Source organism: Equus caballus, chromosome 15 (assembly GCF_041296265.1).
Source record: "Equus caballus isolate H_3958 breed thoroughbred chromosome 15, TB-T2T, whole genome shotgun sequence".
Taxonomy (NCBI): Eukaryota; Metazoa; Chordata; class Mammalia; order Perissodactyla; family Equidae; genus Equus; species Equus caballus.
Genome location: NC_091698.1, coordinates 92,623,146 through 92,635,855, shown reverse-complemented (window position 1 = coordinate 92,635,855; position 12,710 = coordinate 92,623,146). Strand labels below are relative to the sequence as shown.

The following is a 12,710-nucleotide window of genomic DNA, read 5'->3' as shown; positions in this document are numbered from 1 at the left end:
AAGCACAAAATTTTTAATTTTGATGAAGTCGATCTATTTAATTTATCTTTTATTTTATTGTCATTTTGGTGTCTTATCTAAGAAGTCGTTGCCTAATCCAAGGTCACAAAACTTTATGCCTGTATTTTCTTGTAAGAATTTTATAGTTTTAGTACCTATCCTTAGGTCTTTCATCCACTTTAAGTTAATTTTTGCATATGGTGTGAGGTAGGCATCCGTTTCATTCTTTTGCATGTGGCTATCCAGTTGTCCTAATATCATGTATTGAAAAGACTATTTTTCCCCCATTGGATTGCTTGACACTCTTGTAGAAAATCAGTTGGCCATAGATAGGGCTTATTTTTGGATTCTCAGTTCTATTCCCTTGATCAACCTGTGTATCCTATGTCAGTACCACCTTGTCTTGGTTACTGTAGCTTTGTGGCAAGTTTTGAAACCATGAAATATGAGTCTTCCAACTTTGTTCTTTTTCAAGATTGTTTGTCCATTCTGGGTCTCTTACATTTGCATATGAATTTTAGAATTAGCTGGTCAATTTCTGAAAAAAAGGCAGCAAAATATTTTGATAAGAGTTGTGTTGAACCTATAGATTAGTTTGAGGGATTATTGCTGTTTTAACAATAGTAAATCTTTTAATCCATGAATTTGGGATGTCTTTCTATTTATTTATGTCTAAAATTTCTTTCAATAGTATTTGTAGGTTTCATTGTACAAGTTTGCACCATTTTTGTTAAATTTATTCCTACATAATATCTTTTTGATGATTTTGTAAATGGAATTTTCTTAATTTCATATTTGTGTTTTCTCATTGCTCATGTATAGAAATACAATTGATCTTTGGATATTGATTTTGTATTCTGCAACATTGCTGAATTTATTTATTTGTTCTAATAACTATTTTTGGTGTGTGTATCCCATAGGATTTTCTAGATACATGACCACGTCATCTGCAAATAGTATTTTTGGGCTTTGTTGCTAGGTACATCTGTATTTATAATTCTTATGCTTTCTTGATGAATTGACCCTTTTATTATTATAAAATGCTATTTGTCTCTAGTAACAGTTTTTATCTTAAATTTTGTTTTGTAGATAGTTGTATAACCACTTCTGTTCTCTTTCAGGTACTGTTTGCATCCTTTTACTTTCAACCTGTTTATATTTTTAAATCTAGATAAATATTTTCAGGAGTACCATTTTACTTGTTTCTGTTACTATTGTTTTTGAATTATTGGAATATTTTTATAAGGAAAAATTTTCCTCATTGCCTACTATATGTTTCTTCTAAGGTGCAATTCATGCAGGAAGGCAGGATAAATGTTTGATTTTTCTCTTTATTTCTTGCATTACAGAATAATGGGTTGGTACTCAAGCACCTTCCAAACATGATCAATGTATTTCTTTCATTTTTAAAAATATCACTAACTCAGGAATTTTAGCATGCTTGATGTGTTTCAGTCCATTGGATATTTTTTTTGTTTTTGATGCACAAATTTCCCTTCTTTGACCAGTAGGAATCTCCTTTTGGCTCTTGCCCTGTCCTTGTTGATAGCTTCCTTGCCTTCTGGTATAACAAGATATTCCAGGTTTATCTTGTCCAGTTACTGCCCCAGACCTTGGATTAGCTATGTCTTCAAGGAGCTCTTGTTCTTTTAGTGAGAAATTGTATTTTGATGCTTCATTTGCATGAACTCAAGATGTTCAATGCTCCTGAATTGGTGTCTTCAGTTGGGTTCTTCAGGAAATAGACTGAGACAGAGATTTATGTGCAGGAAGTCTGCTGGGAGGTGCGCTTGGGATCAGCATCTGTGGGAAATGAAGGAAGGAGGATTGCACAGAGGAAGGAGTTGAACTGAGATAAAGTTGCAACAGAAACCTCGGCTGATCCTATGGAGAGCTCTGGAGCTGGGTTGCCTACCTTGAGAAAAGGATGCTGGGTCTTTATAGCCCCTCATAGATAAGTTATTGGATGTGAGCTGGCCTGAGGAGGGTGTGTGACCTTGGGCAAGGCCACTCTCCTTGGCTAAGAGTGATTCCCAAAGCAGGACTTAGCTGAGAGCCTCTAGCTATTAACACTCCCAGCAGGTGTGAGAGCCTCAGTTCCTAAGGGGAGATGGGGTGATGCTTTACAGCATCTGCTAGAGTTAGTCATTTTGCTCTAGGCCTGTTCAATGGAAATAAGATTTTCTTTTAATAAAAAATAGATCATGAGTTATACTGATATTTCCAATTCAAATTTAGGATTGTTGGATTTACTTAATTTCTTTGATTTTTATATTTGTGTTTCTTTTATTTTGCACCCAAATCTTGAGGGTTCCTAATGGCATTAACATAATCATTTATTTGCTTTACCCTTTGTGTGTGTGTATATAAAAGTTTCAGAAGAATTATACAAATATGAATACTAAAAACATTTTAAGATTTTACAGTTTATTTGTCCTGGGGTGTATAGCACTAGGGATGTACAGTCAGATTATGATGTTTTAAAAAAACCTCTAAATAATTCAGCTCTCTGAGGTTAATGACCAACTTGCTACACAGTAAGGTTAAATTTTTAGGGATTCTATTTTTCATTTTTATTTAATTTTGTGTTGTAATTATGTAAAACATTTACATGGTTCTCCAGTCCACCTTCCAACACTGTCTGCTATGCCCACTTGCTCTCTTCCCATATCTGGAAGAATTTTATTCATTTTTGGTTTATCCTTCCACTGTTTCTTTTTCTTTACATAAGCATGTGTGTGTGTGTCTGTGTGTGTATGTATATATGTGTGTATACATGTGTATATGTGTGTATATATGTATATATAGTCGTAACTTTCCCTTTGTAGATAAATTATAGCATGCTACATACATTTTTCTCTAACTAGCTTTCCCCCCTACTTAAATAATATATTCTAAAAATCACTCTATTGCGTATATAGAGAGAGGGATAGGCCAAACTTATTCACCGAATCATCTATTGATGGATATTTGGATTGTTTCCAGTTATCCAAGTGTTTTCAATCTTTGCCTGTTTCTCTTTGGGAGAAATTTCTACAAGAAAGATTGCTGGGTCAAAGGGTAAATGTGTGTGCAGTTTGGCTAGATCTTAGCAAATTCCCCTCCATAATGGTTCTCCTTTCTTTTGCATCTCCACCTGCAATGTGTGAGTGTCTGCTTCCTCACAGACTCATTCACAGAGTATGCGGTCCAAGTTTTGGACTTTTTTCCAGTTAGATAGATTAGATATGATGCTTCAGCATAGTTTTAATGTGAATTTATCTTATTATGAGCAAGGTAGAACATTCTTTTTCCTTTTTTAAGGCACATTTAATTTTTTTCTGTTAACTGTCTGTTCCTATCCCTTGTCTGTTTTCCCATTGTTGTTATTGTTTCTATCGTCCATTTTTATCATTGTTGCTCTTATTCTTTTTATCCAAAGGTCTTTATATGTTAGGTATATTAACCTCTTGTCTCTCATATAAGTGGCAAATATTTTTTCCCATATTCTCTTTTTAATGTTGCTTATGGCATGTTTTTTCACACAAAAAATTTTGCTTTTATATAATAAAATTTATTTCTTTTGTTATTTTTTCTATATTTTGAGTCAGCATTAGGAAAGTTTATCCCGCTTATAGAGAAATTGACTCATATTTTTATTTAGTATGTGTGTGGTTGACTTTATACACACACATGTATATACCTTTATATATATATATATATATATATATATATATATATATATATATACATCTTATACAAATGTAAATTTATAATTTATAAATATATAAATTATGAATATACATAAGTACGTATACAGATAACTTTGATCTAGTAAATATTTTCTGAATAAGAGTAAAAGAATGGCTGTTAAATAAATGTTGACCTGAATATAGGAATCTTGGAAATAATGATGTTCTGAATCTGCTTTTCTTTATGTCACCTTGAATGTGAGCACCATCATGCTGTAGAGTCGTGAGCTCTGGGGTTGGCATAGGGGCCCTGGGTTGGGCCTCTGTTCTAACCCTTAATAGCTGCATAATGCCCACTCATCTCTTCTGATCCTGCTTCCTCGTCTGCAAAATCCCAGGGTAGCAGTGAGGAGCACATGATGTAAGGAGTGTTTGTAATCGACGAGGGACTGTCTGCATCAGAGGGGACCTTCCAACCGTGTATAAAGGCAGGAGCTCCTTCTTCCCTGCCCCTGTCAGCTGCCGTGGACACACAGGGAAGGCAGCACTGTATTCTTGCCACCGTGACTTGGAAAATCTCAGCTTGCCTCTGAGCCTGAAGGATGTGATCTGATCCAGAGATGCTTTCCCTTTTCTCTCTTCTGAAAGCCCCACAGCAAGAAACTCCTGGTTTTATGACATGTGTTGCTTGGTGATTAGACTTTGTGGAATGACTGGACCTCATAATGGGCTCTTTCACTGGCATGGAATGAATAAAAAGCAAGGAGGACAGAGCAAAAAGACTGATATCATGGGTGATAGCAGTGTTCTGTAGAGAAGCGACTGCAGAATGATTGGGAAACAGATACATCCCCTCTGCTTACCAGACTGATTTATGCAGATAGTATCATGAAGACTGATGCTGGCTTTCTATCATGTGGCTTTCCAGGCTAGCCAAGGAGATTAAAAATAAGGCACCAGAAGATAGCGTCCATGAAAACTTAATGCCAGCTTAGCTAAATGTAGCTCCTTGGAACATTTTACTACTACCCTTGCCGTGAGCATTAGCCTGCTTTTGGAGCTCTGAAGTTCCATAACTATTTGGACCAAGCCATGAGCTCTGATTTAGGCCCTTCAAAGAAGATATCTAACTAAAAATAGAAAGCAGAGGCGGAAAAAAATCAAGTCTTTTGAAGAGATCAGCAAATCTATTAAATGCTGTGTCAAGCCATAATGTGGTCTCTAGTTTCGTGGGAGCATATTCAGTGTTGATGTCTCGAGAGCAGATGCCCATGCCTTCTTTGTGACCATCGGGTTCCTCCTGGGGTGGATGGCAGAGGGCCGTACTTGAAGGCTGTGTCCTCTAGTGTGTCCTTTTCACAGGAGGAATCTCTTGTCTCACTGACAGCCTTGGCTTTCCATAAGCATAAGGAGAAAGAAATTCCTTTCTGACATTTCTGCCTCCTCTAATGGTGTCGCCATCCACCCACTTATGCAAAGTAGGAAACATATCCTCCTTCAGCCTTTCTGCTTCCTTGTCCCTTCTTTCCATCAATCACCAAGTACTGTCAATTCCACTTTATCAACTGCCCTTGAATTTGTCACTTCCTCTTCTATACACCACCGCTGTATGAGGTCAGGTCCTCTCACCTTCTCTCACTTGCTCTATTGCAGCCCTATCTACTTGGCCCCAGCCTTTCTCTCAAGCAGTCTTGACCCTGCTGTCAGTGGTCTTTCTAAGTCATAGTTACAACCATGTCCACTCACTGATTAAGATCTTGCTTACAAGATAAAGTCTAGACCCTTTAGACTAATATACAAGATCCTTCACAATCTGGCTTCTGCACATCCTTTGGTGCCTGCTGTAGGGAAGGCCCTTTTCCCTTGTTTTGAGCTCTGCTTGAACCTTTAACATTTGAGATGATGGTAACCTCTACTATGAAGCTTCTCCAGACAGAAGTCATTGTTCTTTTCTCAATAATCCCAAAGATGCTTGAGTCACTTCTATTATAGTGCTTCCCATATTGGATTATTGGATTGTAATAAGGAAGAAAATGGAGGGTATATAGCATGGGCTTTGGAGTTAATCCAAGCTGGGTTTAAATCCTGGCTCTACCATTTATCTATCCTGTGATCTTAGACTCAGCCTCTCTGAGTATCCATTTTCCTATACACCTAGATCATAGCGTTGGAAGGATTAAATGAAATAATAAGTACAAAGCATCTAATATTACCCAGTAGGAACTCAGTATTTGATAGTCTCCTACCCTTCTTTTATCTACATTATCTGCTCTAAGGAAGCATCATTCTATTGGATAATGGTCAAAATTTATTATTTTCTCTCTGAGAAGTGGGTCTGGTACATCCTAGTTAGTATCAGGACTGAGAACAAGCTATATGTGCTCGGCAAGCATAGACTTGGGTGTCATAGGTTGGAAGTGTGTGAGAGACCATCTGTGATGCGAGGGAGGAGATGGGGGAGGAGAGAGTATGTGTCAGGAAACTGATAGTGCAATTAGCTTAAAAAGGTTTCTCCAAGTCAGTTTCTTCCATTGTGGATGTACCTGAAATCCCATCCCATAAAGTGTAACTATACCTTGAAGATATATGGTACTTAACGACAGGGAGATAATTATATTCTCTGATTGTCCACAACAAACATAGGGAATAGGACTTTCTCTTGAAGGAGTGGAACACTGGAGCATAAGGAGAAACCCACATCTTTTGTAAGAGCTGAGCTGATACCCCAGAGATGTGTGGGTTGGGGGTGAGGTGCAAAGCAGAGGAGAGCGCTCTTTCTGAGGGTGCATGACCGAGCCCTGGGAACAGGGAGAGATGAGCTGTGAGCCAGCCAGCAACTAACCTATCATGTCTGAGTGGAGCATTCCCAAATGCCGGAGCCTTATGGGTGAGACTGGAGATGCTTGTATTGTGTAAGTGACCCTTGCTTTTTTTGGGAGGTGGGAGGTGAATTTTGGATGCTTGATAAATAGAGTAATAGAAATTAGTGTTCATAAAAGTTATATGGCAGTCTTTTCTTTTTCCTAAAAAATGGCCCTATCAACCCTAGTTTTTGAAAAAAACCCCTCTGTTTTGTGTTGATTTTCTTTTAGTCAAAATGTGCAATACTGTATTCCTTTTTATTGTATTTTCTGCTTTGCTTTTAATATAGTCTATCATCCTGGAAAGGGCAGATAAAAATAAGCTTGGCAAGGCACGATGGGACAGTGCTAATGCCATCTTGTGCTCCTTCCAGGTGCAGCGTGAATTTCCTCGTCTCCCTCCCCAGCCAGCTCTCTGCCCTCTGTATCCACCATGGTGTTTGGTGAGTTTTTCCATCGCCCGGGACAAGACGAGGAACTTGTCAACTTGAATGTGGGGGGCTTTAAGCAGTCTGTTGACCAAAGCACCCTCCTGCGGTTTCCTCACACCAGACTTGGGAAGCTGCTCACCTGCCACTCAGAAGAGGCCATTCTGGAGCTGTGCGATGACTACAGTGTGGCCGATAAGGAGTACTATTTTGATCGGAACCCCTCCTTGTTCAGATATGTTTTGAATTTTTATTACACGGGGAAGCTGCATGTCATGGAGGAGCTGTGCGTGTTCTCGTTCTGCCAGGAGATTGAGTACTGGGGCATCAATGAGCTCTTCATCGATTCCTGCTGCAGTAATCGCTACCAGGAACGCAAGGAGGAAAACCACGAGAAGGACTGGGACCAGAAAAGCAATGATGTGAGTACTGACTCCTCTTTCGAAGAGTCGTCTCTGTTTGAAAAGGAGCTGGAGAAGTTTGACAAGCTGCGATTTGGTCAGCTCCGCAAGAAGATCTGGATTCGAATGGAAAACCCAGCCTACTGCCTGTCTGCCAAGCTCATCGCCATTTCTTCCTTGAGTGTGGTACTGGCCTCCATTGTGGCCATGTGTGTTCACAGCATGTCAGAGTTCCAGAATGAGGATGGAGAGGTGGATGACCGTGTGCTGGAAGGTGTGGAGATTGCGTGCATTGCTTGGTTCACTGGAGAGCTTGTCATCCGGCTGGTTGCTGCTCCATGTCAAAAGAAATTCTGGAAAAACCCTCTGAACATAATTGACTTTGTCTCCATTATTCCCTTCTATGCCACGTTGGCTGTAGACACCAAGGAGGAAGAGAGTGAGGACATTGAGAACATGGGCAAAGTGGTCCAGATCCTCAGGCTGATGAGGATTTTCCGAATTCTCAAGCTTGCCCGGCACTCGGTAGGACTTCGCTCTCTAGGTGCCACACTGAGACACAGCTATCATGAAGTTGGGCTGCTGCTTCTCTTCCTATCTGTGGGCATTTCCATCTTTTCTGTGCTTATCTACTCTGTGGAGAAAGATGAGCACACATCCAGCCTCACCAGCATCCCCATCTGCTGGTGGTGGGCCACCATCAGTATGACGACTGTGGGCTATGGAGACACCCACCCAGTCACCTTGGCTGGGAAGCTTATTGCCAGCACCTGCATCATCTGTGGCATCTTGGTTGTGGCCCTTCCTATCACTATCATCTTCAACAAGTTTTCCAAGTACTACCAGAAACAAAAGGACATTGATGTGGACCAGTGCAGCGAGGACCCACCAGAGAAGTGTCATGAGCTACCTTACTTCAACATTAGGGACATTTATGCACAGCGGATGCACGCCTTCATTACCAGTCTATCTTCTGTGGGAATTGTGGTGAGCGATCCCGATTCCACAGACGCTTCAAGCATTGAAGACAACGAGGATGTTTATAACATGGCATCCTTGGAGAATTGCACAGCAAAATGAGCAGGGATGTTTGTGCCTGTGTCTTGTGTCCCTTCCCGATGTTAGGTTAACACAGCTTTATAAACCTCAATGGATTCGTTAAAATCATTTAATTCTCAGGGTGTATCTTTCAGCCATAGTTGGACAGTCATTGCTCTGAAATGATAGAATCGTCTTTATTTTTTGTGTGAAGTGAATTAAATGCCTTGTTCTGAAATTTATTTTTTTATAAGAGAGAGTTGTATACGATTTTGGAAAAAACGGTAAATGGTATTGGGTGGGATTTGTTGATATGGCTAATATATCATTCCGTGTTTGTCATTTACTCACATTGAGCTAGCTGTAAATTACTGACAAGTAGAGTCAAAGGCCCAGCTGACCGAAGACTGCATGCATGTAAGAGCCACAAAGTGAGACAACGCATGTAAACCCATGTTCACGTTCTAGACATGCAAATTAGGAGCCTAATAAACTGCCTACTTCAGTATGGAGAATGTCTTAGTTGTATGTTTTATGTCATGTAAGTACATTTCAGTATAGTCAAAGTTGGCTTGGTAGGGAAGTGTTCTTTTTGGAGAACAGAGAGTCCTTTCCTTGTGTTCTTGAATTTTGGACATATACCAACAATGAGCTAGTTCTTTTGTGCAGTGGACGTGGTGGTGGTCGGCAGGTGGAAGGATCATGTCCATGATTAAACCATACTCTCCATTGTACACTGATCAAACATGTACGTGTTTAGGATGTACTCAAATTGACATATATGAATGAAACATGTGCCCTTACAGATATGTTTCAGGGTATGTTTTGTATTTTACAATTTGTTCTGCTAAGATGAAACCTCATCACCTGAAAATTATGCAGAGCAGAGTAAACCCACACACTCATAGGCGCAGGTATGTTCAGTGAATGGAGGAAGGAAAAATGTACAAACAGACAGCTGTGATTCATTATAGCCAGAGGAGTGAAACTTAAATCACTGAAAAAAGCTGTGCCAGCAGCTATAAAATGAGCCAATATTTTAAAATTGCCTTAGAGACAGTAATGTCTGCATCTTATGTAGATACCCCTCACAATGAAAGAAAATATCCATATTCGTTCCCAGAGCAGTGACAGAGCAATTCTATCCCATGCAGAGAGAATTTAGCTAAAGTCTTTTTTTTTAGGTATGCCTTTTTTTTGGTGAAGAAGATTGGCCCTGAGCTAACATTGCCAGTCTTTCCCCCCCTTTTTTTTTCTCCCCAGAGCCCCAGTACATAGTTGTATATCCTAGTTGTAAGTCCTTCTAGTTCTTCTATGTGGGAGGCCACCACAGCATGGCCTGATGGGTGGTGTGTAGGTCTGCGCCCAGGATCTGAACAGGTGAACCCTGGGCCACCAAAGTGGAGCGTGTGAACTTAACCACTATGCAACCAGTCTGGCCCCATAGCTGAAATCTTAATTTTGGAGAAGTTCAGCAACTCTAACTCTTGCTGTCAGGTTGCATTCTTTCCCTGAGATCTTTTGAATGGAAGAGCCACATGGATTTATTATCCAACTTTTTGTGTTTGTAGATTGTGCATTTCCTTGAAAGAAAGATATTGTCTGTAGGTTATCTGATCAAGGTAACTCTTCAAGACATCACTCCTCTTTATATTTCCATGACTTCTGAGATGCCTGTAACTAAACAGGGTTTATAGTTGCTTTTAAATCTGGAGGTTTATTACATGTGTGTGTCATCACCTGCCCATTTAAAACAATTTCTTTTCCCCAAAGTGCTTTTGAGGTTGCCATAAATATAGCTTTGAGGCATAACAACAGAATTTGGGATCTGGTTTTATTAAAGATTTCCCAATCAGTATTGAAGTAACTGAAGACTGCTTATGTACTAACACTAATGGTATGGGTAATAGTGAGAGTAACGATAAGGGTGGTAGTAATAGCAACAACAACAACAATAATAATAAGCTACTATGTAAGTGCTTTACCTATATAATCTCATTTATTCCTTACAACATGCCTAGCAGCAAGAGCTTTTTACTGTCTCCATTTTAAGATGAGGAAACTGAAGCTCACAGGAAAAGTGTCTTGCTTAGGTTCACACAGCGAGTAATGGAATTGGGCTTAGAACCCTGGGAGCTGGATTCCAGAGCCTGTGCTTTGAGCCCTGCATCCCACTGCCTCCCGCTCCTCTGTGTTCAGGAGTGAACTTAAGGATACATCAGGATACAGTTAATTTGAAGAGACAAAGAACAACGCACTCTGTCAGACTTTGATTTTTCCAGTACGTGAGGTGAAAGGGGAAAATGCTGGTTTATGTACCTTTCCTCTTCTGACCCACAAAGCAGGCATATTTGTTTACAGAGCAGAGTCTTCTAGAATGCCCTTGAAGCCACAGCAGGCTCTAGGGTCCTTCCTTGACCCTGAGTGACAGACGCAGTGGGAAAGCTGTGGCTCTACAAGAATTCGGCTGAGGAATATGGGTACTGAAGGGGAGCTTCCACACCTAGATCCTTTTCCCGTGAGCGTTTATGATCCAAGGCATATGGGAGTTGTATTTCTGTCTGCATCTTTTGTGTGTTAATTCCCAGAGGCAGCTTGCCAGGGCGCTCAGCAGTGGGTGGAGTGGGTGGCAGTGGCGGCCTCCCTCTGGGCTCGGCAGGCTGGACATCTCTCTCCCTAACCTTCACCAGTCCCTGCCGAGATCATCAGTCAGATTCCCTGCTGCATCATTAGGCCTCTAGGGACACAAAGCTGCAGTGCCTGCTGGTGTTTATGCCGCTCTCAGCTTTCCTGCTATCCATGCACGTCAGCTGTTGTTCATCCTCACATGAGGAGATGGCGGGTTTCTTCTTGCGGAAGGGGTTGAGTCCATGGCTTAACGCCCCCTGCAAGGGGACGCTCATGGTGGAGTGGGGCACTGAGGGGCCGAGTAGGCAGCGGGCACCTCGACATCACCATGGCACTGCTTGTTTCTTTGTTGATCAGTCCTGGGCATTGGGGTTCATTCAAGTGGGACCAGGCCACTTTGGGGGATGTTGTCTTTTAATTCTTTCAAATTCCTTGTCCTTACCCTGTGACCTCTTCTTCCATTTCCTCTCCAGCAGCAGTTCTTTATGGTGTTTTGGAAGGCCATCAAATCACCCAGGGACCCGTCCCACCAGGCCTGATTTCCTCCTTCCCAGTCCTTCTCTGCGGAGATTGCTTTAGCTTGCCGGTGTTTCCACCCAGCATGTCCCGAAGGCTTAATGCGGTGTGTGCTCAGTGCAGGCGCTGGGAATAAAAGAATAAGACACGGTCCTTGTCCTCAGGGAGCCTTTAGGCTAATGGGAGATAGATAAGTCAACTGACTTACCTGAGTGTGTGTGTATGAGTGTGAGTGTGGGAAGGCTTCCTGGAGGAGGTGACACCTGAGCTGTGTCCCTGGGACATTAGTTTTTGAGATCTTGGTGAGTTCAATTCAGTTTTCAGGATAAAACCTTCATTGACACTGGACAGGTCCCAGCCACAGGCACTGCTAATCTCTGCCTTTTGGGCTTCTCTTTTCTCCCACTCTTTTTTACTAAAGGATCTTCCACCTTTAGATGTGCTGATTCTTGTGGAGGTTTAACTATGCCCATAGAGCTAGACTTTGTGACTTTGCTTGTTCTTCCTGTTTTTTTGGTTTTTTTTTTTGCTGGAAATATTTTGTTGCAGTTGCTTTTGTACATGCCTGAGCTCAACCCCATGTGTTGACTTTATATTTAACTCAGAATTAAATATAACTTAGAGTTTTGGGGGCACTTGATCTTGTACCCATCTAGAGGGTTATGGGAGGGCTGTTGCTTTGGGACTTCTGGCTGAGACCCCTGTTCTATTTTGTAGAGGTTGATTAACATTATTGGGGAAGCTTTTTCTAACATTCAGAAGAGGATGATTTGCATCATATGAAATTGTCATTATTCTATCATTTTTGACCTAGAGTAACAGCAGTCTCAGTGTGGTTTCGTTTAGTGTTAAGGTTTTGCCTGTGTTAGCAGAAAGGCATTTCTCATGTCTTAGACAAACTCGGGACTGATCCTGTCTATACGTCTAGTTTAAGGAAGAGCTGGGCCTTGGGAAGCCTGGGGACTTGGTCTGAGCACCAAGGCTCACTAGCTGTGTGGTCAGGAGGCCAGGCAGCCCCTCTCTGATTTTCTCAGATTGGAGGTGAGTGTAATAACCTCCAGAATCCTTTCTATCTCCGACACTTACGTAATCTACTTCCTTTCTGCAAATTGGCGAGTTCCCCTCTAACTTTGTTCACGTTATAAATTTGGATACCAAAAACCGATT

The 12,710-nt window shown here is 41.0% G+C and overlaps 1 protein-coding gene across 8 annotated transcripts in view; it reads left to right on the top strand.

Annotated features, from left to right (window-relative positions):
* KCNS3 (potassium voltage-gated channel modifier subfamily S member 3) overlaps positions 1-8,914 on the top strand; it is a 37,648-nt gene extending 28,734 nt beyond the window's left edge. For all 8 annotated transcript variants that reach the window (XM_014731296.3, XM_070236622.1, XM_070236623.1 and 5 more), the window contains one exon: positions 6,907-8,914. In XM_014731296.3, coding sequence (XP_014586782.2) covers positions 6,966-8,441 — 1,476 coding nt within the window. In that variant the 5' untranslated portion in view covers positions 6,907-6,965 and the 3' untranslated portion in view covers positions 8,442-8,914. The remainder of the gene's footprint in view (positions 1-6,906) is intronic.
* Positions 8,915-12,710: the final 3,796 nt, after the last annotated feature.